A 26,869-nucleotide genomic window follows, 5' to 3' on the forward strand; every position below is an offset into this window, starting at 1 on the left:
TTCTAACACATTCTTGGTTTATTTGGGTTTCTCTCTTAGCTCAGTGTCGTGAGACCTTGGCAAAATGCAAATGCAAGCGTATTAACAAAAAGCATTTCAGGTACAAAATTCTTAGTTCTGTGTCATAAATAAATTTGGATAAAACCGCAAGCCTTCCACGGAGTCGTCTCGGCAAAGGTGGCCCATCTTCTCTGCAAGGAGCAGCCTGGGAACAAAAAGAAAAAGCCCACAGTGATCTGCTCACTCAGAAACGCGACATCACACACCACGGCGAGGGGCGACATCACACACCACGGTGAGGGGCGACATCACACACCACGCAAGGGGCGACATCACACACCACGGCGAGGGGCGACATCACACACCACGCAAGGGCCAAGGGCTTCCTTACCTTTCCTTAGCCAGAAGGACAGACATTCCCACAAGCTTGGCAAACTCTTCGGATGTTAAGGACCCCCTTTCTGAAACCTAGAGGCAATTCGCAGCGGAAAACAAAACAAAGCAAACCCAAAATGAACAAATAAGAAAGCAAACCACGGGAGCACGATTAGCTTAGTACACAGAGGGACACAGTCAGCACATGCAGCGAATGTTTTACTCCATTTTCTCCTAAAACCCAAGTGCCCACTACAAAACTAAACATCTTTACTTCTAGATTGGCTTTAATGTGAATCAGTTTTTCGCCTGCCTGGAGGCACACCACACTTGTGCCTGGTGCCTTTAGAGACCAAAAGAGGGGGTCAGATCTCCTAGAACTAGAGGTATGGATGCCTGTGAATTACCACAAGGGTTCTGGATGGTTGTGAATTACCACGAGGGTTCTGGGAACGGATCTAGGCCCTCTGAGAGACCAAGTGTTCTTAACCACTGAGCCATCTCTCTAGTCCCATAGGACTAGATTTAATGTGATCAATTCTGTAGAAGTTGATGGACTTAGAACAGGTAGAGCAGAGGCTACATAACTCCGTGAAGCTGTTCATGATGTAAGGAGGCCCTCTATGAAAACCTAGAAAAACAAACTCTGCATCACATGCTTTGGAAGGGGGAGCACACCGAGTTATAATCAGGACCAGGAAAGAAAGTGACCTGAGAGCCTGTTCCCAGTGCTGAGCTTCAGCAAGAAAGCAAGCAACTTGGGCAGTTGTGTCTTAGAGACAGGGGAGTGGATCTGGTGAGGAGGAGAGTGGGGAGAGCTGGGAGGAGAGGAAGGAGGGGAAACTGTGGTGGGGATGTATTGTATGAGAGAAGAATCTATCTTAATAATAATAATAATAATAATAATAATAATAATAATAATAAAGGTTAGAGGGACAAAAACTTCAAAAACTTTATGGATGCCGATTAAATGAGCACATCACTATCAATCACACACCGTTAAACCTGTGAATGACTTTTTAGCAAAGATAAACTCAACAGTAAATCCTGCTTCCCGAGTTGCTATGCATTTAGATCTTTGTGACAAGCTCCAAGGACTGAAGGAAACGGGATTCACATACCGTCTCCAGGGCCGAGGCCACCATTTCCTCTTCCTTGTGAGTTTGAAGCTCAATTACCATGACACCACTGTCAAAAACCCGAAGCCTGGAAAACACAGAAGGGAGAACAGAGTGTGGCTACCTCTAGGATGCTCAACCACAAAGGAGAGGCAAACCGTGTTGTACTTCATTTTATGCCCGCGCCTGAGGACAACAATACAATGTCTAAGCCATGATGAGCATGTGTAACCATGATGGAATTCAAGAATTCCAGGATTAGCAGACAATAAACACTGAGCTACAATCTACATGATAAGGTTTCTCTGGTTTGGGGTGATAGTAGCCTGAGGAGAAGGAACATGCAATTCAGAACTGGCCGTGTGCACCGCTGAAAGGTTCCTGAGTTTCCTCTGTGAGATCACACGAGTATGAATATGATCTATCCCAGGACACACCCATCCCAATAGGATGAAGGCAAGAGGACAGCAGACGCTGCCGTACCAGGTGAGCTCAGGCTACAGATGGTGTAACCTCAGGAGGCCATGGTTTTACTTGCCACACGCACAGTGGTAAGCTTAGGTAGGCTCTCAGGTCTGCTCTGTGGAGAACCATGGTTACAGTCGGCAAACTTCCCGTGCAGATTTCTTTACCTGATAGGCAATTTCAGCGCTTCCAGCATCTTGCACGCATTTACCAAATCTTCTGGTGAGAGCAACTATTGAGGAAAAGGAATCTGTTTACACGGAAAGTCAACAGAGTGGTCCTATATAACTATAATAATCGCTAGAACAGATACAAGTCAGTGACGTATGTGCAGTCATTTCACCCCTGAGCACATGCCCGGGGGTCTGCATGCCGTCCATGAGACACTTGTATCCCATGGGTTACCACTGCTTTATTCTCTATGGCAAAGACCTGGACTCAACCCACTTGTCCATCAGCAGACCAGTGGGTAATGAAACGTGGTGTGTGTGTGTGTGTACTTAAATTACAACTAAAATGGAATATTATTCAGCTCTAAAGAAAAATAAAGTAATAGGTTTGCTGAAAATAGATGGACTTAGAATGTATAAATATTAATTGAAGTCATATTCTTTGAAAAAAATCCTACATGTTCTCTCATATGTGGGAGCTAGTCATTTGTGTGAGTGTGTGTAGAAATGTGTATGTGGGTACCATATAACAGGAGGAAAAAGAACGAGAAAGGCTAAGCTAAGGGACAAAGAAGAACCAAAGCGGGTGATGGACACAGGTTATAAAAAGCAATCATTTTTCTAGTTATAATTCTGCCGTGGGATGTTTTGGTTTCGATGGTGGATAAGAATATAAACTATCCTTGCTACTGAAAGTGTAACAGTTAACGTGAAGCCTCATAGCTTTTATCTTGAGTGCCGATTCTAGCTACAAAGGAGCTCACAGAGGTGTACAGACTCTGGGTCTGGTTAATTTCGGTATGTTATGTTTTATTTTCAAGTTATTTTTTAATAATAAAAATTAAAACACTTTTCATAAAGTGAAAAAAAAAAGGTGTTGTTCATCCAGTACTGCAGGTAACTCAATCATAAGGCAGAAAAGGATAAACAAAGAAGCCGAAGACTCCACTGGACTGCCCAACACAAATGCAGTGCGGGCCACAAGCATGGCTTCACAGTTTCTAGGACCGACATAAAAATCAAACAAAAAGGGGCTGGGGATGCAGCTGAGCAGTGGAACCCTAGCCTAGCGTGGGAAGGCTCCGGGCTCACACCCCAGTCCTTGTATTGTAAATCACAACTGTAACATGTAGCCACCAGTGGCTTTTGTTCTAGATAGCGTAGTCTTAATAAATCAGCACTGTGGTAGACACCTAGGGTTGAGTCACATGGGATGGCTTCAGAGCCAGCCAAGTGTAAGTACAATACTGGCCAAACTGCTGTCTCCAGGTGACCTCAATCAAATTATTTACACCTTAATTTCCTCATCCTCCAATTATCTTCAAGGTGAGGACAGTAAAAGTAGCTGTGTCACTGAGTCACTGAGGGTAAGTGAAGAAACAGGCGGCATGTGCCGATGGACAACCGTGTGTCTGCTGACGTGAGGACAGCTGCCTGGGAGAGGGTTGGAAGGACACCCATGAGTCAGTCATATGAAGTGACTGCCAACACAAGTCTGCACTGGACTGTGGGGCATCATGAGACCAGGAAAGATTCTCAGAGGCCAACGCACCTAAGACTAAGGGATTGGCTAAGGGATCTAATGAACAGTTCTAGCTGACACACAGCCAAAGGAGTGAGGCGGCTTTGTCAGAGTTAAGCCCTGCAGAGAACAGCTTCCATTCGTTCCAGGGCAAACACGGAGTGTACAGCATCTTTCACTTCCAGGCAGCAGAACTGAGGTCCGAGATGGTGAAGTGCGCCATGCAAGGCCACTCAGCGGTCACTGGCAAAACCAGGGACAGAATCTAGTCCTTGGGCCCCAGGTCAACCTTTTTTCTCTCACCACTTCTGAAAATCGCCTCAACATTCACAGCCTTCTTCAATGTGCACTCACTAGAGAGGGGAGCTTTAGTAAACGATCGTGTGAAAATGCCCTTCTTACCTCCATTCCTCGGGCCCGGTTCACTAGACAGTACACCTCTGTGAGGGACATTATTCCCCCGCGCTCCTGTTTAAATAGGAGAGAACAAGCGTTTAACCCTTCTTAAGAGAGATCATAATCTAAGTGCAACTGCCAATCAGAACGCTGCTTCCCTTACAAAGCCGTATTTATACCCCAGAGAGCCTACTGACGCACTTTGTAGTGTTTCAAATTCTATACGTGGACTTTAATATCATTTAAATGAAGAGAACTAGACTGTGTTTCAAAAGGCATACTTTTGGCTGCAGATACGTGATTCAGATGAAGAAATATCTGAGAATTTAGGGGCCACGAGTGTCGCCACCACAGCCACACTGATGAGTACTGGAAGTACCCAGGAGACCAGAGTAACACTGGCAACATGTGTCACTATTGGGTAAGCTTCAATAAGCATGGCGCTGGCTAACTCGGGAAGAGTGGGATGAGACAGAGCCACATGAGGCGGAGAAGGAGCTAGCCTCTGCCACATTCTCAGCCTTGTGACACCAGCCGGTGAGCAGACTTGGGTAGATAAGCCTGGAGCCACCCCATCCCGGGCAAGTGCACGGAGGCTATGGCAGGCCTGGAGACCCTCCATGATTGTTCAGTATGAGAGCCCAGAAGAGAGCAGGAGGTGCTGGGAGCCATGTGGCCTGCTGGCTTGAAGCCTCACAGAGGAAGGGTCATTGAATGCTAACAAAATTTAATGTATATTTAATGTTTTAATTCATTTTACTTAGTAAAGGAAGAAAGTAAAGAATTAAGGGATACCATGATTTTACAAGCCCTAATGAACAACATATCTAGTAAGGACCGTCAATGGATGCTATCTATCTATCTACCTACATACCTATGTATCTCTCACTATATATTTACATGTGTGTATACATATAAAATATAGATAGATAGCACATACCTACTGATAGAAATGTACAAGCTGGGTGTGGTGGTGCACGCCTTTTTTTTTTTTTTTTTTTTTTTTTTTTTTTTTTTTTTTTTGGTTTTTCGAGACAGGGTTTCTCTGTATAGCCCTGGCTGTCCTGGAACTCACTTTGTAGACCAGGCTGGCCTCGAACTCAGAAATCCTCCTGCCTCTGCCTCCCGAGTGCTGGGATTAAAGGCGTGCGCCACCACGCCCGGCACGGTGCACGCCTTTAATCCCAGCACAGAGGCAGAGGCAGGCGGATTTCTGAGTTCAAGGCCAGCCTGGTCTACAAAGTAAGTTCCAGGACAGCCAGGGCTATACAGAGAAACCCTATCTAGAAAAACCAAAAATAAATAAATAAATAAATAAATCTTTAAAAAAATTAGTTTACAGGAAACACATAGAGAGGCAAACATATTAACATTGCATAGTCAACTATACTTTGTAGGATACACTTCGAGGTTTTTTTCCTTTTTTTTTCATAAAGAGGTAGGAATTAAAATGAAAAAAAAAAAACAAATTGGGGCTGGGGGTGCAGCTTAGGCAAATATTATTTGCCTAGGATATATAAGATCTTGGTGTTTGATCATCAGCACAAAAAAACTAAAACCAAACCAACCACTAAAAAAGAAAGAAGTAAAAAGAGAATAAAAGAGAGAGAAGCCAGGCGTGATGGCGCATGCCTTTAATGCCAGCACTCGAGAGGCAGAGGCAGGCAGATTTCTGAGATCGAGGCCAGGCTGGTCTACAAAGTGAGTTCCAGGACAGCCAGGGCTATATAGAGAAACCCTGTCTAGAAACAAACAAACAAACAAACAAACAAACAAACAAACAATAAATAAATAAGAGAGAGAGAGAGTGAGGAGAAATTGGGGAGACAGTGAAGCAAGTGTGAAGAATCTGGAAGCGAGGAAATCAACTGTAAGGACAGACGTGCACCAAGCAGACCTTGGCATTCTGGATATTTAGTGTTTACGTGAGAAGTGGTACTGTAGCTGTGTTCACGGGAGTCCTCCATTACTATAGGTGTTAGAATATTTACATATAAGATGACCTGAAATCTGCTTTAAAGTAATTCAAAGCAGAGGGTGATTTACTGATGAAACCAGATGACGGGCACATAGGAATTTGCTATGTGACTTATTTTGGCAGATATCTAAAACACCTCCTTAACAAAGTATACTACACAGCTATCAGCAGTCCATTATAAAGACTAGACATGGAGCCAAGCATGATGGAGCAAGTCTTTAACCTCAGCTCTGAGGAGGCAGAGGTGGGCAGATCTCTCAAGGCCAGCCTGGTCTACAGAGTGAGTGCCAGGACAGATGGGCTAAGACTGGATACAACCGGATATGGTGGTTCCTGTTTACAGTCCCAGCCCTTAGAGAGTCAGAGATAGGAGGATGGTGAGTTCAAGGCCAGCCTGGGCCAAACAAGATAGGCTAGAGAGACACTTATTTATACAGAAAGGGATCTTTTGAAAATAGGAAAAACTTCTCATCAAACAAACTTTTAAAACATATAAACATCTGAAATGGAAATTGAAAGCTATTTTGAAGATTATGGTCAAAAGCTAATTAATAGGTATAGTAATCTAATTTAATATTCTGGGAGAAAAAAAAACTATGCCATTTAATGTTTAATGAACAAAACAGGCTCTTGAGATTTCTGATGACATGAAAATAACTCAGCACAGTTTTGAACGTCTGCTGGGGTTTGGCTTTACCTACCTCCAAAGGTGCCTGCAATATTCCAGCCAGCTGTTTGGCCAGTTGCATGTGGTACTGTGTGCCTGAGCCATAGGTTTCTCTGGTAACTGGGTTGGCTATTCCCATACTCAGCAGGTACGACTTAAACCTGATGGTCTACAAGAGAGGGAGGAATGTATCAGTAGACTGTAAAATTAGTCTCTCCTCACAACATTCGAGATTCCTCATCATAAACTCAATGTGGCTCAATTATTTCTCTATATAACCATGTCTTCTCCTGTACTTCCATGCCATGAACTTCCTACTTGTCCCTTGAACAAATCTAGTTAATACTTCTTCCTTCTATCCCAGTCTACCACACCGTTTACTTTCAAAGTTTTATGTGTAAATAAATAAATGTAATAATATAATTAGAAGGCAGTAAACTGTGAGAAGTCACAGACATGGTTCAGTGGGAGGGGGAGAGAACTGGTCAACCTCAAGGACAGCACTGCGCTCCATCTGGTGTTTAACCCTGCAAAGGTAAGACAAGTCCTCTCACCTCATCCTCTGTGACATCGCCTTGCTTCTCTTTAATCTTATTAGCGATTGACTTGGATAACTCCACCATTTCCTTAGCCTGGACAGAGAAAAGGCGAAGAACCTTCTGAGAAAATATACATCCGAGATCATCACGACTGAGTGTGAGTGGGTACGCAACACATACCTTGATCATCAGCTTGCTCAGGTCTTCAAAGGCCTGAAACGAGAAACGGGGTTTGCGATGCAATCATTTTAAGGAATTAAGATGTTTTAAGGCAATGATGCAAACAGAAAATTTTCTTACAAATATCAATTTATTATTAATTGTATAAGCAACACATCTGCCTCATTTTAAAAATCTCCACTAAGAAGCTGTGAACTTCCTCAAACTACTACCAAAGTTTTCATAGATTATTATTTACTGTTCCTAGACACATAAGAAAATCTGGACCTGGGGTGTGGGTCAGTGATAGAATGCTTTTCTGGCATCTGTGAGGCCCTGGGTTGTGCCATTGCTAACACACACACAAAGGCACAGAAACATATTGAGTTAAAAAGTCACTGTTTTTTGTTTTTTTGGTTTTTTTCCCTACTAGGAGATTAAAAAACAAAAAACAAACAAACAAAACACTGTATAAAGCTTTCCAAGTTGAAAATGACAATACTCTGCTGCAGAAATATTTTTTTGGGTTTTTTTTTTGACATAATTATTTGGGTTGAAAAGCAGGTATGACTTGACAGAGCCTTAGCCTCTGAACCATGACACTCACAGTTTTGCATGCAGTGGCTACTGCACAAAAAGCATGAGAATGCCACCTGAACAGATGAAACAAAACCACTACAGCAAGTGCCTACTCCAAGGGCTTCCTCAAACTGATTATTTCAGTTTATTGAAAATAACTGCAGAATTTCTCAACTCTCACTTAGATGAGCACAGATACCTATGTTTTTTTGAAAACCAATTAAGAACTTGTAATTAAATGAAAACTTAGTCCACACACTGCTCTGACACACAGCTGTGGCTCTGATCAACTATGCCAATCTGCAGGAAAGTACCCCCGCCTGCAATTTTTTTTTTCTTTTGCTCAAAGAATAGTGTAAGAATAGTCGTGTAAGATCCTTATGGGCAGCTCACTAAGCTAACACTGAGAACAAAAGGAACGTGCACACACCTCACAGGAATTTCCTCAGATAAACAAAGGCCTAGGCACTGGGTTCTTATCAGCAAGGGCCAGCAGATGCAGGAAGCCCTTTGTGGGAGGCTCTGGGCACCAGCCCTGAAACTGAGTCAATGCTAACTTTTAAATCACACACCAACCTAGTTTTCAAAACTAGAACAAAGACACAGGGTGCAATCTTGGATTTTTGCAGACTACACAAACTGTTAATAGATTTATTTTACTCGTGTAAGTAAAATCAGGATGAGAAATCCCTGTTGTATATTTTCATAGAAAAAAATATTAAAATTCTGAGTGTACACAGAATACATCCTTTATCAGTTGTAATCAATAAAATAAATGTAAATATCACAGTGCCTGAAAAGAACTGGCTACAAAGCACAATCAAAAGATTCCTTGCTTTTGTTTCTATTATTATTATAAACTATAGAATCAGCAAGCTATAAAAGGTGTGGGTAGGCATGTAAAATAACTTAAGCTAGACAGACCCACACGCCCATCCGAGTAGTATGTCCTCCAGTTTGTTCTACCGTCACACGACAACTTTCCATTTCAACTGTGTGGAAAGGGCAGCTGTCTAAAGGCACAGGGACCTGTGTGCTGGTCTGCAGCGACTGCAGCCCCTGCTCTGGCCATTTATTCATTGCATGACTGACCACAGATGTCTGAGTTTTCTGTCTCAGTACTAGAGATTGTAGGCCTCTGCGTAGCCTGCCCTTCTACCTGGTGATGCCAACACCTATTCATCCTTCTGGTCTTCAATCCCATCTTCCTTGTCCCCCACAGACGTTAAGGGCCATGTCATGGGTCTTTTCTGGGTCCTGACTTCTCTCTTCACAAGGTGTGTGGTGATGTCAATAACACCTGCTTGCCTGTCTACCCAGTCTGCCCTCACAGTAACCACAGCTCCTCATGTAGGTCTGCAGTGTGGATAACAAGAACTATTTCCTAAATAGATCAGGCTCTGCACAGAATATGATGTCTGTGGAGAATTCGTTAAGGTGTGAGAACCCATGAAAATGAAAATAACTTCTTGAAATGGAATAACTTATTTCATAATTTAAGAACTTTATTTTGAGCATCTCAACAATCTTCAGAAAAAAAGGAAATCAAAGAATAGAAAACAGGTCGCTATTCCAAACCCTCTCTGGAAGTGTGACCACAAAGGCAAAACAATGTTAAACTAAGCCAAGCCGAGGGAGATCTGTAGGAAACGGGAGACCACGGAGCTGTAGGCCAGCTAAATATATTCCAAATTACAGAACAGAACCCGTCAAAGCTGGAAGAGGATGTTTAAGGATTACCTCAGAAATGTTTTTGTCGGTTTCTTTTCTTTTTTCTTCAAGTTTCCTTTCAATACCTACAATTCCAACAGCTCTTACTCTTCCTGGCTGGGGGAGGGGGCGGGGGAGACAATAGAAAAAACAAGTAGCTCATAAAACACACAAAACGGGAAGGAAACAAACCCTCTGTAAACTACACTGAGTTTCCAAAGGTGGGGAAGAACCCACAAAGGAGGCAGCATGCGACTGCAGCCCGCTTCCCTGCAGCATGCAACTGCAGCCCGCTTCCCTGCAGCATGCGACTGCAGCCCGCTTCCCTTCAGAACACTTTTCTCTTTCTGGTTGCACATAATGACCTTCAAATATTAAGGGAAAAATAACTTTATATCAATGGCATGCATGTTTTTCTTTGTATTTTAGGTATAGTTAAAATTTTTTTTCTTTGGTTTTTCAAGACAGGGTTTCTCTGTGTAGCCCTGGCTGTCCTGGAACTCACTTTGTAGACCAGGCTGGCCTTGAACTCAGAAATCCGCCTGCCTCTGCCTCCCGAGTGCTGGGATTAAAGGCGAGCACCACCACTGCCCGGCTATAGTTAAATTTCTTATTCTTCTTTTATTCTTTGGAGATCTATCATATATTAGATTCTTAAGAATTTATCAAATGTATAAAACTAGCTAAAATTCTTGTAGTTGGCAAGCTCGTAAGCCATTTTCTCACATCTGGGGGCCTGTTCATAGTTGGGAGATTTATTCAGACTACTTTTTAGGAAAATTCATTTTTTTACAATTAGAAGTCTACTGTGACAACTTTGTGATCATAGAGAGTTCCTCTTCCTCCTCCTCTTCCTCTTCTTCAATTTTTTGTTTTTTTGGGGGATGGTGGTGGGTTTTTTTGTTTTTTGTTTTTTGTTGTTTTGTTTTGTTTTGTGTCAGGGTCTCTCTATGTAGCCGTGGCTGTCCTGGAATTCACCATGTAGACCAAACCGGCCTTGAACTCAGAGAGATCTGCCAGCCTTTGCCTCCCAAATACTAGGTCTGAAGGTGTGGACTATCGCACAGCCAGAGTCTGCTTACAGAGCACATAGGCACAGAGATGAAAACACTGTACTAGCTGAGCCTGTGTCTCACACTCATGATCCCAGCTCTTGGGAGGCTCAGGTAGGAGGACCCCATTCAAGACCTGGGCCAGCTGGGCTATGCACAAGTTCTAGGTCACTCTGTCTTAAGAACACAAACAAAATGGAAGATAGTACATTTACAAATAGCTTTAGAAAATATACCTGGGGTCCTTTATTTGTTTGTAGTGACTGGGAAACTGGCACAGTCTCCCATCTTCTCTGTGTCATTTCTTCTGATAAACGCCTGTAAAACTGCAATGCCCATGCAAACACTTGAGTCAAGTGGCAGCCATCACGTGCGTACTATAAGGCCCATTGGACACACAAACTTTATATGCCCCAGTACAGGGGAACGCCAGGGCCAAAAAAATGGGAATGGGTGGGTAGGGAAGAGGGGGGAGGGTATGGGGGACTTTTGGGATAGCATTGGAAATGTAATTGAGGAAAATACGTAATAAAAAAATTAAAAATTAAAAATTAAACATTCTTTTACTGCAAGGTTCAGTCATCAGTAACAAGACTGGACCCTCAGACACCAAAGGAAGTCAAAAGTTATGTTCTAGGATCAGTTTCAGAAAAAAAACAAATCAGAACACACACACACACACACACACACAGGGGAACAAGCCTTCTACATAGAGTGGAGTTCTCTCCCCACACGTGAGTGGAACTGAAGTGAATGCCCTCACTTTAAGCAATCCGACATATGTGGAACACTTTCAACCATTTTCCCACAAAAACAGCAGAGAATATAAGGTAACTTAGGGACAAGCCAGATGCAGAAGAGCACACCTAAAATCCTGGTAGGATGATCAGTTCTAGGTTACCCTCATCTATATAACAAATTCAAGGTCACTGTGGGCCACACTATACTCTGTTTCAAAAAACAGCATAAAACAAAACCAAATATCAGGGACAAAATGTGGCTAAGCTCAAAAACAAAAAAACAAAAAATCAAGTATGTTTTCTCAGTACAATGAAAACACCTTTGGCAAAGTCACTTCAACTGCATTTGTCTTAAGAACAAGTGCCCAGCAACTTCCTAATTAGGTCCTCTAAACCTGGACACTGGGGCCTCCTACTTGATCATTCTCAGTATGGACTTAACCAACACCAGTTGCCTGCTGGTGAGCTCTCAGCTAGGTCAGCTTAATACCTTCCCATTACATGCTCATCAGCTAACCACTAAAGGCCTCCCGAGCCGCGGAGGGCCACCGCTCAGTAGGCTTCCACAATCAGATGTACCCACTCCCTCCTGCTCGTCAGTTTTGATAAGGATCAAAACACAATTTTTTTGTGTTTGTTTAGTTAAAATCTGGTAAGCTTCTTAATCCCATGCTAACATACAATACAGACTTGCAAGTCCAGCTGCGCTCATGAGGGAGCGTACCTCAATCTGGCCGTGTTCTTTGAAGGAGAGTCGGATGTAGGAGTTCTTACTGCTCTGGAACGGACCGGGCTCTTTGTTAGAAGGAGCTGGGTGCAGGTGAACCACGATTTTGGCGCTAATGAAACAGCAAAAATGTTGGCCATTTTAAAAATCATTAATTCTGTGCTTTACAACTTTTCATTTACTTGCTTATTTATATGCTGTTTTGAGGTAGGATCTCACTGCGTAGCTCTGGCAAGCCTGGAACTTGCCGGTAGTCCAGGTTAACCTCCAACACAGAAACTCACCGGCCTCTGCCTCCGCATGCTGAGATTGAAAGTGTGACCCACTATAACAAGCACTGTTTTTTAAAGCTTCTTTTATATTTCCAATGACTCTTAAATTGGTATAAAAACACTGAATTTCCTAAAAGACATTCTTTTCTAATTTATATTCAGAATCATTAAGGCCTGCAAAAGTAAAACTTGTAAGATACGAACTAACACAAAGAAAGCAGGCTGAGCAAGGCGTCGGGAGAAACGCGGCAGGCGGCACCCCTCCACAGCCTCTGCGCCATAGTCTCTGTACCTCAGCCTCTGTGCCAGCTCCTGCCTCCAGGTCCCTGCCCTGTATGACTTCAGGTCTCTAATCAACCCTTTTCCCCATAAGTTAAAAAAAAAGTATATAAACTGTTATTGGCTATAACAAAAAAAAGTATATAAACTGTTATTGGCTATAACAAAAGTATGGTTTTTAGAAATGAATTCAAAGTAAGTTCTTGACTTTTTGAGTGGCTTATGGCTAGGTTTCCCGCCTACACTGCCATCCCCTGAATTTTTAGGGGTGTATTGACTTCTACCAAAGCATTCTGCCTTACTTACTCGAAAACAACATGTGAAAAGTTATCTGTAAAACAGGCTGGTTGATATTTTATGAAAACCCACCCAAAGCTTGTTAGTATCTATAGTGTTGTTTGTTGGAAAATGCCACCCAGTCAGCAATGACCTAGAAGACCCGACAGTAGAAACAGCTCTCAGAATACGGCGGGCCTAGGGAGATGAGCTCTATCATGCTTGTGAGTAGTATCACCTTCAGGACATTAAATATACACCCAGGCCTGCCTCACCGAGGTCTAGCCTGGAACACCTGATCCACCCTTCCATGCACCCTGCCTCAAGCCCCACATTTAGAGATTAGAATAAAGAAAAACATCCTATGTCCATGGATTGGTAGAAGTAGCACTGTGTAAATGGCCATCTTACCAAAGGCTGTTTACAGATTCAACAAAAATCCCAATCAAAATCCACATGTCATTCTTCATTAAGACAGAAAACAAAACAAAACAAAAACACCAAACTATCCTGAAATTCAGATGGAACCAAAAAAGTCCCCAGATAGTCAAAAAAAATTATTGAGGGGGGTAGCTTATGGAGAGGAGAGGTCACCATTCCAGATCTCAATATATATTACAGAGCCATAGTAATAAAGGCATTATGGTACTGGCCCAAATACAGACATGTAGAGCAATGGAACAAAACTGAAGACCCAAACACATAACTTCAGCGATTTAATAGCTGGCAAAGATGTAAAAACCAGAAAAAATAAAACCATAATTTGGAGAAAATAAAATATCTTCAACAAATCTTCCACATGGAAAAGAATGAAATTAGACCATATCTACCGCCTTGTTAGAAAACTTACTCCAAACGGATCAAAGACCTAAATGTAACACACTAACTGCTGGAAGAAACATAGGCAGTACCCTCCATGACATGGGGTAGCGAAGGACTCTGAGTAAGACTCCATTTGCCCAGGAACCAAGGCCAACAATTGATAACTAAAGAGTTTCTGCACAGCTAAGGAATCAGGTGGTAGCGGCGCACGCCTTTAATTCCAGGACTCAGGAGACAGAGCCAGACGAGCGTCTGAGTTTGAGGCCAGCCTGGTCTACAGAGTGAGTTCTAGGATATCTAAGGCTAAGCAGAGAGATCCTGTCTCAAAAAATATATATAAATAAATAAACAAAATAAAAAAGAATTAATCGTGTGAAGAGGAAGCCCACAGAGTGAGAGCAAATCTTTGTCAGCTGTACATCTGACAGAAGAATATAAGAATACTATCTATCTCTATATATCTCTATCTCTCTATGTGTTCCCTCTAGTGACAAATGACCCATTCAAAAACCACACTTGGGGTCTGAACAGAGATTCTCAAAATAAGAAAAAAAAAATGTCTAAGAGATATCTTCCCAAAATGTTCATCATCCCTAGCAATTGGAGAAACGCAATCAAAAGCAACTTTGAGATTCCATCCTACTCCAGTCAGACTGGCAAAGGTAACTAACAGCTGACAACTAACGCTAGAGACGATACGGGGGAAGCAAGCCTCATTTACTGCTGTTGGGGATGTAATCTGGTGCAGCCACTCTGAAAATCAATGTGGAAAATCCTTTTTACAAAAAGCTAGAAGCCAATCTACCATGTGAGCCAGATACATCACTCCGGCTTATTTCCACAGGACTGGACATCTTACTCTGCAGACACCTGCTTAGCCATGTTCATTACTGCTCTGATCGTAATACCTAGGACATGGAAACAACCTAAATGTCCTTCAGCCTACAGAGAGATAATGAAAACGTGGTACACACACACTATGGAGTACTCTAGCTGTAAAGAGAAAGGAGATCGTGAACTTTGCGGGTACATGGATGGAAGCAGAAAAGATCCTATTGATTGAGGTAATGCAAATCCAGAAAGACAAATATCACATGCTCTTGCTCTCTCTCATCTGAGGCTCTTAACCTCTTCAGGTTCTCTAGTGTAAGTAGTGCAAGTATGTATCCTGGAGTAACTGCAGAAACCAGGAAAGCAAAAGGGACCAAAGTTGGGAAAGGGCAATAGGGAAGGTCCTTGAAAAGCAGGCTGCAACTAATGTGAAGGAAAACTGGATGCATGGTGGGGAGGGGCAGTAGGCATTAATTAGTGTGGGAAGCCACATGTGCCGTTGCAGGGTGGCACAGGCTACTGCTGGCCACTACGCATAAGTTTGGGCAAACAACCAATGTGTACTTATGCAGTAAAGTTTTTTCGCCAAAACACTGCCTGGCCCAGGCATGATAATGAGGCTCTGCAAAGTACTAAGAGAATAACCAATCAGATGTGAGACATGCAAATGAGGTATGTTAATGAGGTACTGTGAGATACTGAGAGAGAGAGTAACCAATCAGATGAGGAACATGCAAATGAGGTATAGTGCATAACCAATCTGGGTGTGAGACATGCCTCTCCTAGGCCTATATAAGCAGCACCAGTTCTGGGCTTGGGGTCTCTTCGCCTCTACAATCAAGCTCTCCCAATAAACGTGTGCAGAAGGATCCAGTTGCAGAGTCGTTCTTGCTGGCCAGTCCAGCTCGCGCAAGAAATTAGGATGCAGAAGAAGATAAATAAAAAAGGGAGAGAGTAGTAAGAAACAGTAAGGATGTCTGAAAAGCCACAAGAAAATTGTGACAATACTCCCCTTCAGAGCCACAGATGCTCTAACAAAAATCCCAGCACCAGCCATGAGAAGCTCTGCTTTGAGTGGTTGCTCAGGGCTGGCTGGTGACTCCTCAGACAGTCTAGGCTATTGCTGTTGCCCTTGGTTGTCTTTCAGAGGACGGAGCTCCCCTAGAGCTGAGGACATCACACACTTCAGACACATGATCTGGAGGATCCAAGATGATTCTGACTTTAAAGCCCCCTCCCTGAGGTCATGGATCCAGAAGGTGACATCCTAAGGAAGCAACCATTGTCCTTCCCAGCTCTGACGCTGTGAACTATAGTCCTACCCAGCTCTGACCCTGTGAATCATTGTCCTACCCAGCTATAACCCTGTGAACTATAGTCCTACCCAGCTCTGACCCTGTGAACCATAGTCCTACCCAGCTATGACCCTGTGAACCATAGTCCTACCCAGCTATAACCCCGTGAGCTCTGACCCTGTGAACCATAGTCCTACCCAGCTATAACCCCGTGAACTATAGTCCCACCCATAACAAGGAATGATAACCCTAAGGGAATGAGGTTGTCAATAAGTTATCAACATTAATGATTCTTTCCCTCAGCTGAGGCATTCCTGAGTTTAAATACTGAATAATGCACACACATGAATGGCAAGTGTGCTGTGGAAATACATACGGTAAGAGCAGGGCCCCATCATTTATTATGATGCAAGGATATTGCAGCAAGCCTTACCACTTTATTCAGACTTCAAAATGGATAAAAGGTGGAAACACACCCTTAAAAGGCCTACTGACCAGTGACAGGAAATGGTTTTGTGAATGAGGACTGTTAGACCTCACCTCTTCCCGATTCCAGCTGCCTGCTCCTCGATGAACACAATCTGAGACAGGGGAATGGCCATGCAGCACTCCTAGAGGAAAACCACAGAAAAAGAGCTGCGTTACACTCATCAGAAGATCGAGCGCTGTTCCCTGGGAGGTACTTAAAAACAACAATGCTGTAATCCTTAAAGAAACTGCTCCCTCTGTGCCTGGCAAGTGTTCGACCACATCTACGTCTCTAATCGCCTTAATAAACCTCAGGAGAATTTAAATAAAATTCCATGCTGGCATTTGGTGCACGGGAAGACATAAGAAGACATTTAAAGGCAAGTGCAGGACTGAAAGGGTGGCTCCGTGGGTAGAGGTGCCTGCCCCAAAACTTCAACTTGAGTTCTGTCCTTGGGACTCCCGTGGTGGAAGGGAGAAACCTACTGCAAGCTAACCATCTGCTGGTTAACCTCCACGTGTGCACAGTGGTATGCCCACACTCACTCACACACAAAATAATAATAAATAAGATGTAGCTACCCGGTGGGGATACATGTTACTGTAACCTCAGTACTTGCGAACCTGAGACAGGAGGTGACGGACTTCAGCCTGAGCTATACAGTGAGACCCTGTTTTAAAAAATAAAAGTAAGTGGGGCTGCAGACATGGCTCAGCAGTTAAGAGCAAAGTTCAGTTCCCAGCAGCTATGCTGGGTGACTAACGATCACCTGCCAGTCTAGTTCCAGGGAATCCAATGCACCCTCCGGCCCTCCCTGGGCATCTGCACACATGCACATACACGCGCACACATGTAGAGAAATAAACTAATAATAAATCATTTATAAGTAAAATAAAACAATTATAACTGCCTTTTTTTATAGCTGGCATTTTTTTTCAAGTAAAATTTATGAAAAATTTTTGAATATCTCTTTTGTAAAATATGATCTCTAGCCAATGTAATGTAATTCACCATTTGTACTGCTCAAACTTTTAATTAAAATGAACCTGTGTGAAAAAAAATTTGATGTAATATTTCTTATGTGGAAAAAACAAAAACAAAACAATTCTAAGGAGTGCATTTTATATGGGTGATTTTTCTATTTCTTTATAATTTCCCCACTTTAGCTGTGGAGATATGAACACATGTATATACACTTTAAGAGAAAATACTAATGTAGCTTTGTTATTAACAACAAATTTGAAAGTATTCACTTAGTGGCACTTGCCTATAATCCCAGTTACTCGGAAGAGTAAAAAGGACCATTGAGTTCAAGGTTACGCAAGGCATCACAGTACAATCTTGTAAACAAACAAACAAACAAACAAACAAACAAAAAGGGAAATTTAAATAAATCATTATACTGACTGGTATATAATAGGTCTAAGAATTCAAAACTGGCTTCTTGTTTATTAAGACTTAATTGTACAAATTAATAGGTCTTGCTTTTTTTGCAGTTTATTTGGCATGGATGTTGCAGCCCCATGGCGCATGTGTGGTGATCAAAACTGCAAGCAGAGTTCTCTAGCTCTATCATGTGCTGTCTGGGGATAGAGGTCAAGTACTAGTTTTGGAGGCAAGCGTCCTCCCTGGCTGAGGCATCTCCGTGGTCCCAGAGGCATTCACTTTAACATTTCCATGTGTGCACACATCCTTTACCTATCATGTCCACCTTCCCTGCAACCTTCTCTTGCCTGCCTAAATGGCCTCTTTATATGAACTGAAAGGTTACACCAAAATTAATTTATCAACATCTAGTTTCCAGGCACCTCATCATCATCTGAAGATTTTTCTTCTGCACATAATTTAAAATGTTTATATAACATTAACAGACTAATGAATGCAGCATCAAAGGGGGCAATATCACCCTCACGAGGGGGAAAAATGGTTCTTAAAGGACGAAGCCAGATATTGCAACAGTTAGCATTCTTCTGTTGTGGATTTCGTTTATTGCTTACATTATATATTAACCAAGTTCCCAAATTACACTGGGATTCACACATCTGCAGGTGAGACACTGAGGGTCCCTGCCCCCTGCTGGTTCTATTTGGTAAATAAAGTTGAAGGGCTGGGTGTGTGTGTGGGGGGGAGATGCTTTGGTCAGGGAGACAGAGATGGGACTTAGATTTCCTGGGCAAGGAAACCACCGGAAGTAGAAGGATTTAGAATTGCTGTGGCAAGGAAGCAGGAAGATCTGGCACGAGAGCTGGAGAAGCAAGAGCATACAGCCATGCAAGAGTCGGGGAAGAGCGGCCCCAGGGGGCCTCCTGCTTGGGTCTGAGATAGCAAAGATGGAGTAGAGATTTTAGTAAGTAATAATTCAGGAGTATTGGAGGGGAGGCGTTAGCAACGTGCAAGTCTGGGAGTGGCCCACACATTAAGCTGCTTAGGGCATATTAAAAATAAGGTTAGGGTGTGTGTGTGTTTTATTTGAGAATCCACAACATTGGGCAGTAGTGAGAAGAAGCTTGTGCGCACCCTCAGGGGAGTTTAGAGCAGACTAAAGTACTACTGCAACACTCTCCCAACGAATACGCTACAGCTTACAGTTCATCTTTGTACTAGGCATTCATGGAGAAGAGCTGGAGAGATGGCTCAGTGGGTAAGATCACTCACTGGGTCTCTTCCAGGAGACCCGGGTTCAATTCCCAGCACTCACATGGTGGCTCACAACCACCTGTAACTCAGTTCCAAGAGCTGGGAGACCTCTTGTGTCCTCTGTGGGTACTGTACACACATGGTGCAAAGACTTACGCACTCAAAACCCTTAACACAGCTGGAGCTGGGGAATGATTAGGAAAATAATAGATTATTTTAGATTCTAGACTAGACATCTTACCCTGCTGACAGCTGGAACTTTTGGAATGAAGACGTCAGTACACATACAACCCATTCTCTCTAAAAGCTCTAGATCAGGGTGAGGAGCCTCTGCCTGAGTGATATAGGGGAGGCCTTCTCAGCAGTCAGCCGAATCCCTGCAGCAGAATGCTCCTGCTTCCCGGTAACCTGGTACAACGGGTTGTTCAGGAGACATACTATCTTCTAAAGGATCCTCACAGCTAATGAGACGCTCTCTCTCCTCTACACTGAACCATGCTGTAAGAGCGACTCACTGGTGTTTGAAAGCAGAAGAATTCAGCATCACTGTCCCCAGGAGGCAGAGGCAGACAGATCTCTTTTGAGGTTCAATTGGTCTATGTATATAGCAAGTTCAAGGTCAGACTAGGCTAGAGAGTAAGACCGTGTCTCAAAACAAAACGAAGATAAACGAGAGAAAACAAATGGAAAATCTTGACTGGGGGTAGCTTAGGTTGTTATTTGGTGAAGCAAGCACTAGGCTGGGTCAAGGCGCTCGGTGCCGATTCGCTCTTACTCCCAATACACAGATAACTAGACAAAGCCCAGAGCAGATGCTGAACGTGTCTCTTACATTATTCTTCTGGTCTCTCCAAATCAGCCGGTGTGTACTAAGAAGAAGAGTCCCGGCATCAAATTTTATCTAAAACGATAAGATTGTTACAAGAATATCAGGATCGCTCCACATTACCCAGATTTCCTCACTCGCTAAGCATACAATATGAAATTACTAAACATTTTGGAATGAGGATTATCACAAATTAAAAAGTAAAGCTATATGCTTCATAAATATAAGCTATACATCATAATATATAATTCCATAATATATATACACACATATATATACACACACATACATATATAGTCATTGTAGAATTATGGAAAATTCTATGAAAAATCCATAGCCTAGATATATAATCAGGAGTAGTTAAATAAAATACATCCTTAGTTCAGCACACATGCCAAAGTTAAATAACAAGGTAGAGCTGCATATGTTATCATGGAATGCTAAGACAGAGCTGGTGGGGAAAAGGAACCTGCAATCTATTACACAGAATTAAATTCTTCAACAAAATGTGTTTTCTATGTGTGTGTATACACATATCTGTAAAGGTACCAAAAACATTCTAAAGTGAGCGCACGGTTAACAGTGATTATTTCGGAGAAGGGGTGAGGAAATGGATGGGAGAGAAAGAAGCAGTGGGTCCTTTTCTAAAGGACTTATTTTAATGTGTGCATGTGAGTGTGTGTCTGTGTGGAGTGTGTGCACACGACTGATTTAATGTGTGCATGTGAGTGTGTGTCTGTGTGGAGTGTGTGCACACGACTAATTTAATGTGTGCATGTGAGTGTGTGTCTGTGTGGAGTGTGTGCACACGACTGATTTAATGTGTGCACGTGAGTGAGTGTGTGGGGTGTGCACACGACTGCCAGTGTCTGCCTAGGCCAGAAGACAGTGTTGGATCTTTTGAAGCGGGAGATACGCAGCTGTGAGCCGTGCTGGGGCAAGCGGTTGATCTGGAAGATCAGTGTGTGCTGTCAACTGCAGAGCCAGCTCTCTACCAGCCGCTCCTCCTCTGTTCTATAAAACTGAGTGGATGATTTTGCAATGAGATTAGATTTTAAAAATATCTGTATAAAAGAAAACCCAGAAATTGATGGAAACATGTGTGGTGGTTTGTATATGCTTGGCACTATTAGGAGGTGTGGCCTTGTGGACATGGGCTCTAGCTGCCTGAAAGCCAGCTGTCTCATAGCAAGCAGCCTTCAGATGAAGATGTAGAACTCTCAACTCCTCCTGCACCAAACCATGCCTGCCTGGATGCTGCCATGCTCTGCCGTGATGATGCTGAACCTCTGAACCTGTAAGCCAGCCCCAATTAAATGTTGTCCTTATAAGAGTTGCCTTCGTCATGGTGTCTGTTCACAGCAGTAAAACCCTAATTAAGACAGATCCCCATTGGTGGACTACAGGTATTAAAGAAAATGAATACGGAGACTGGGTACTTACAGTATTCAATAAAGCAAACAACTGTGCATTTAAGCCTATCTGACAGGATGTCAATGACTATAACAATCATCTGGATTTTTTTTTTTTTTTGATACAGGGTCTCACTATTTAGCCCCAGCTGTCTTAAAACTTGACATGTTGACCAGGCTGGCCTGGAACTCACAGAGATCTGCCTTCCAAGTGCAGGGATCAAAGGCATGCACCCTCATGCCTGGCTAGTCATCCAGATTTCAAAATAGTAAAAATGTGAGAGGTACACAGAGAACCAATAGATGTGGCATAGTCTCTAGACTATTTCTATTTCTTAAATAAAAAAAGAAAGTTGAAAAGTATACGCTGTATTTCAATTCATATATATATATATATACAAGCATACATATAACACATATGCATATATATTGGTTTGTGTGTGTGTGTGAGAGTGTGTGTTTGCTTATTGCCCCCAATAGGATGGCATTTTGAGTTAGAGCCATTGGGAAGTGTTTATGTTTGGATATGGTCATGGGATAGGAACGCGGTGATGGAGCAGAGTCATTGCATGAACAACAAATGCAAGCTCTCTCTGCAGGCTTTTAGATTTTAAAGATTTTCGTCAGGATTCAGTTCATTTCAAATAGTGACAGAATTCTTCTGAGTAGCATTATGTGGTTGAGAGTGCTTGCTTTAACGTTTGTTATAACCCAGACAGAATCAAAGACTGAATGGAGGGGTGGGGTCATGAACCTGGGGATCATCTTCTAGCTGAACTTGCTCCTGGCAGAGGGCCAGTCAGTTTTCTTCAGGGATCAGGCCCCTGAGAGGCTACTCATGCTCCAGGAGATGGGATGGCCTACAGCCCCAGTGGATGGATGGCCCTACAGCTCCAGTAGATGGATGGTCTTACAGCCCCAGTGGATGGATGGCCCTACAGCTCCAGTAGATGGATGGTCTTACAGCCCCAGTGGATAGATGGCCCTTCAGCCCCAAGTGGATGGCCCTACATCTCCAGTGGATGGCCCTACAGCCACAGTGGATGGATGGTCCTACAGCCCCAGTAGATGGATGGTCTTACAGCCCCAGTGAATGGATGGCCCTACAGCTCCAGGGGATGGTCCTACAGCCCCAGTGGATGGCCCTACATCTCCAGTGGATGGCCCTACATCTCCAGTGGATGGCCCTACAGCCCCAGTAGATGGCCCTACAGCCCTAGTGGATAGCCCTACAGCCCCAGTGGATGGCCCTACAGCCCTAGTGGATAGCCCTACAGCCCCAGTGGATGGCCCTACAGCCCTAGTGGATGGTCCTACAGCCCCAGTAGATGGTCTTACAACCATACACATACTGGCAGCACTTAGGTGGACTCAATGGGTTTTAAAAAATAAACAAACAGAGAACATAAAATGAGAAGTGATCGTGGGGTAAGGAATGAATGGAGAGGAAATTTGATCAATACATTATATGCATGCAAGAAATTCTCAAACAGGAAAACATGTATTAAATAAGTAACCACTAGGAGCCTTATTAAGCTCATTCTATAAAGCCTTGAACATTTGTTTACTACATATATTTGCTTGTTTGTTTATTTACGTATCAATGTGGATATGCCAGTGCCGTAGCACACATCCAAAGGTTGGGACAACTTTTAGGAGTGGAGGTGGTTCTCCCAGCATCTGAGACCTGGAGATCAAACTTAGGTTGCTGTTGGCAGGTGCCTTCCCTGACTGAGCCACTTTGCCAGCCTCGTATCACCCCTGCCCCACCATGGTTTTTTGAGACAGGCTTTCTCTCTGTGGCCCTGGCTATTCAAGAACTTACTCTGTAGACCAGGCTGGCCTCAAACTCACAGAGATCCACCTGCCTCTGTCTTGGATCTTTCTTAAACAGAAAGATGTTAAGCTATGTATTGGGTTAAAAACACAGTAAGATATCCATTGTATTTTATCAAGTCTATGTACTATGCCAAGAGTCTTCTGGGTCGTGGTGCTAATGATTATTTCAAATTTCTTTCTTACTTTTTTTTTTTTTAACTTGTACTTAACCAATACTTGTTAAAAAAAAAAAAGGAACTTGTCACTGACATATGTAACTTCATGCAACGCTGGCATAAATGCACTTTTTATGTTAAACCAAGCATACACAGGAACATGCCTTTTAAAAACCACATGTAACAAATAACTGACACTTTGACACACATTTTTAAACATTTTTTTCCCTAAGAATAAGATCTACCATTAGTTTAAATGCACTCCATGAAGGATATTTTCCTACTTAGGTTTCTGTTGCCGTCATAAACACCATGACCAAGAGAAACTTGGGGAGGAAAGGGTTTTCTTTCTGTGTATAGTTTATATACGCCATCCTGAAAGGAAGTCGGGGCAGGAACTCATTAACAGAAACCTACAGGCAGGAACTAAGACAGTGACCATGGCCAGGCATGGTAGCCCATGCCTTTAATCCCAGCACTCGGGAGGCAGAGGCAGGCTGAGTTCGTGGCCAGCCTGGTCTACAAGGTAAGTTCCAGGACAGCCAGGGCTATACAGAGAAACCCTGTCTCGAAAAACAAAACAAAACAAAACAAAACAAACAAACAAAAGACAGTGACCATGGAGTTTGGCGGACTAGCTTGTCCCTGTGGGTACTGAGTTTGCAGTTTAATACCAGCCCAGGACCACTGGTCAAGAGCAGCACTGCCCACAGTGGGCTGGGCCTCCCACAGTGGGCGGGGCCTTGCACATCAATCATTTCTAATCCAGAAAATGCCCCACAGACTTGATCACAGAATCATCTGATAGGGACCTTTTCTTATTCGAAGCTCCCTCTTGCCAGATGACCCTGGCTTGTGTAGAGTTGACAAAAAAACAAAAAACAAAACAAATCGAAACAAACAAAACAGCACAATATTTTACCAAAACACTTAGACAAATCAGAGAAAAGACTTTACAAGTCCTGTGTCTTCCCATGGCACTGGGAAGCAACAACAGGTGCATCGCTGTTAGTTCGAGGCCAGCGTGGTCTGCATAGTGAGTTCCAGGACAGCCAGGGCTACATATAAGGACCCTGTCTCAAACTGGGGAGGAGGGCGGCTGGAGAGATGGCTCAGCAGTCACAAACATTTGCTTCCTGGTCGAGGACCCAGCAGAGTACATGGCAACTCACAACAATCTTTAACTCCAACTCCAGGGGGGTCTGATACCTCTGGTGTAGGCTGACAACTGCTCTTACAGACCCTCACGTTAGGCACATAACTAAAAACGAGGAAAATGTTTAAAAATAAAAAGACGTCATGCTCAAGGACTTAATCTAGCATGTAATTTGGCCTAACTTTAATCTAGCATGTAATTTGGCCTAACTTTAAGTGTCTCAGCCAATCTGACTTACACAAAACCAAACAACCGAATTTAAGAATCTCTTTTTTGTTAATTAGTAAAAATTCACATTTTCAAAACAAATGTTAACTTGAAAGTGCACGATGGCCGCGCAGTGGTGGGGCACTCCTTTAATCCCAGCACTTGGGAGGCAGAGGCAGGCGGATTTCTGAGTTCAAGGCCAGCCTGGTCTACAGAGTGAGTTCCAGGACAGTCGGGCCTATACAGAGAAACCCTGTGGAAAGAAATAAAAAGAAAGAGAGAGAGGGAGAGAGAGAGAGAGAGAGAGAGAGAGAGAGAGAGAGAGAGAGAGAGAGAGAGAGAGAGAGAGAGAGAGAGAAAAGAAAGTGCACGATGTGTCCGTACATCACAGTTCTGGCTAAGAACCATTGCATTTTTCCTCTAGAAATCAAAGCTTAGGCTATACATTTGTCAAGGAGCAAGAGGGAATGTGAAAGGCTGTTGCTGTAGTGAAGAGATTGTTCAATCGTTCCCTTTTGGGGTCTCCCGTGGATTATTATCTCAACCTGACAGACCAGTTAGGCAGGTTTTTACTTACTACTCAAACCCAGAACAATCTAAGTTTACTTAAAAAGTAAATCAAACTTTACTGAAGCAGTCGCGGATAAGAGCATGCCTCGAAAACAGCAGGAAAATACCCTAAGTCAGAGCGGACCTGGGTTAGCACTGACCAGGTATAAGTGTATCAAACTCCAGAGCGAGGCTTCATTTCCATCACAGCGAGGAAGGCGGAATACCTCAAGTGAAAACTGGAGACTAAAAGTGCTTTGGGGGACGCGAGCTCTTTTGCCACTCCTGATTTCAGGTCGTACATTTAATTCAGGACAAGATGGCATTTGGTTTCCAGGCACAGAATACTTGGATTCGTTGTTTTTCTCTTATCCTATGCGAGCCCGGCTCTTAAGATTTAAGCTTGCATTCCAAGGCAAGGGCTCACTGCATGACTTCATAGAACAGAACACGAAGCCTCAAGCCCACTTCCTAAAGTAACTACAAAGCAAGCAGAAAACCCCAAGGGGCTGGACCCTGCTGCCTGCTTCGGAAATCCTTCCGGGCGAGGGACCCCGGCTCAGCCCAGAACAAATCATCACCGGTCCAGCAGAAGGGTGGGGACGGCGTTCCGGTGGCGCGCTCGCTCGCCACAAGGCGGAACTGTACCGTCCCGAGCTGAGACCTCGGCTCGCCCGCGCCCCGGCTCCGCTGTCCACCGTGCAGCTGGAGCGGCGGGCCGAGGCCGGCAGCCCCAGGGCCGAGGGTGAGGCCCTGCCCAGCACGAGGGCCCGCGGGGCGGCGCGGCCTCCGCCCTACCTTCTCCTCGCCGTCGTAGATGCGCACCCCGCGCTGCTGGATCACCAGGGTCTCGTTGATCTCCAGGAGGCCGCTGGTCCACACGAAGCGGTCCATGGCCGCCACCCGGCCGGCTTCTGCCGCTCGCCGGCACTCCCGGGCTGCGAGCGGCGCCCCCTGGTGGCCGGCGGGGGTGGGGCGCCCCGACACGGACAGGCGGCTCGAGGGAGCGCCCCCTGACGGCTGCCACTCGCGTGCACATCTGCTCCTCTGTCACTGCCAAACTTGTTGACATGCTTGTTAAAAGCTGTAAATAAGGACTTTTTTTATTTCTTCCCAAATAAGTGTTGACAGCAGGGATTGTGTTTAATATATCTGTAACAAGCATATTATGTAGTACACTCTTCTCCGGTTTTTGTTTTAGTCTAATTTTTATTACATTCTGTTTATTTTATGAGCGTTTGTGTGGGTCGGGAACATGCAAGGGCTAGCCTGTGGGAGTCAGAGGATGCTTAATGAGAGCTGCTCCTTTGACCGTGTGTGGATCTTGGGAGATCAAACTTAGGTTATGAGGCTTAGCAGCAGGCTCCCTTACCAGCTGAACCACCTCACCCACCTACCCACCCACCTTTAAAAAACGACCAATAGCTCCAGATAGATGGAGGTGACATGGAAATAAAGCGCCAAACATGCATTTAATGAGACAGATATACATAAAGGCAAATTACCCATACACATAAAAAATGATTTTCTTTTTTATTAATCATTTTATTCATTTACATTGGAAATGATATTCCCCCGTCCCAGTTACACGTCTACAACCCCTTATGCCATCTCCCCTTTTCATCCATCCCCTTTGCCTCTTATGAG

At 43.7% G+C, this 26,869-nt stretch overlaps 1 protein-coding gene across 1 annotated transcript; it reads right to left on the reverse strand.

Moving 5' to 3' along the window:
- On the reverse strand, positions 1-26,152 carry Vps36 (vacuolar protein sorting 36 homolog). Its single transcript, XM_085844106.1, has 14 exons — positions 26,021-26,152; positions 19,911-19,979; positions 16,513-16,583; positions 12,195-12,309; positions 10,967-11,056; positions 9,709-9,795; positions 7,411-7,443; positions 7,246-7,323; positions 6,726-6,860; positions 4,053-4,118; positions 2,126-2,190; positions 1,497-1,581; positions 392-468; positions 1-205 (listed from the first exon to the last, which is right to left on the reverse strand). The coding sequence occupies exons 1-14, from the start codon at positions 26,114-26,116 to the stop codon at positions 112-114; spliced, it is 1,161 nt and encodes a 386-aa protein (XP_085700232.1). The 5' UTR covers positions 26,117-26,152; the 3' UTR covers positions 1-111.
- Positions 26,153-26,869: the final 717 nt, after the last annotated feature.

The sequence above is a fragment of the Mus caroli genome, unplaced genomic scaffold, assembly GCF_978045245.1.
Source record: "Mus caroli unplaced genomic scaffold, Mus_caroli_1 scaffold_10, whole genome shotgun sequence".
NCBI classification, from domain to species: Eukaryota; Metazoa; Chordata; class Mammalia; order Rodentia; family Muridae; genus Mus; species Mus caroli.

What these genes read in the sequence shown, in the direction of transcription:
- Vps36 (XM_085844106.1), bottom strand. Translation starts at nt 26,116, where the DNA reads ATGGACCGCTTCGTGTGGACCAGCGGCCTCCTGGAGATCAACGAGACC. An exon ending in GCGCTGAAATTGCCTATCAG is followed by an intron (nt 1,582 to 2,125) that starts GTAAAGAAATCT and finishes TGTGTTTTCCAG; the next exon opens with GCTTCGGGTTTTTGACAGTG. An exon ending in GTCCTTCTGGCTAAGGAAAG is followed by an intron (nt 206 to 391) that starts GTAAGGAAGCCC and finishes TTTTGTTCCCAG; the next exon opens with GCTGCTCCTTGCAGAGAAGA.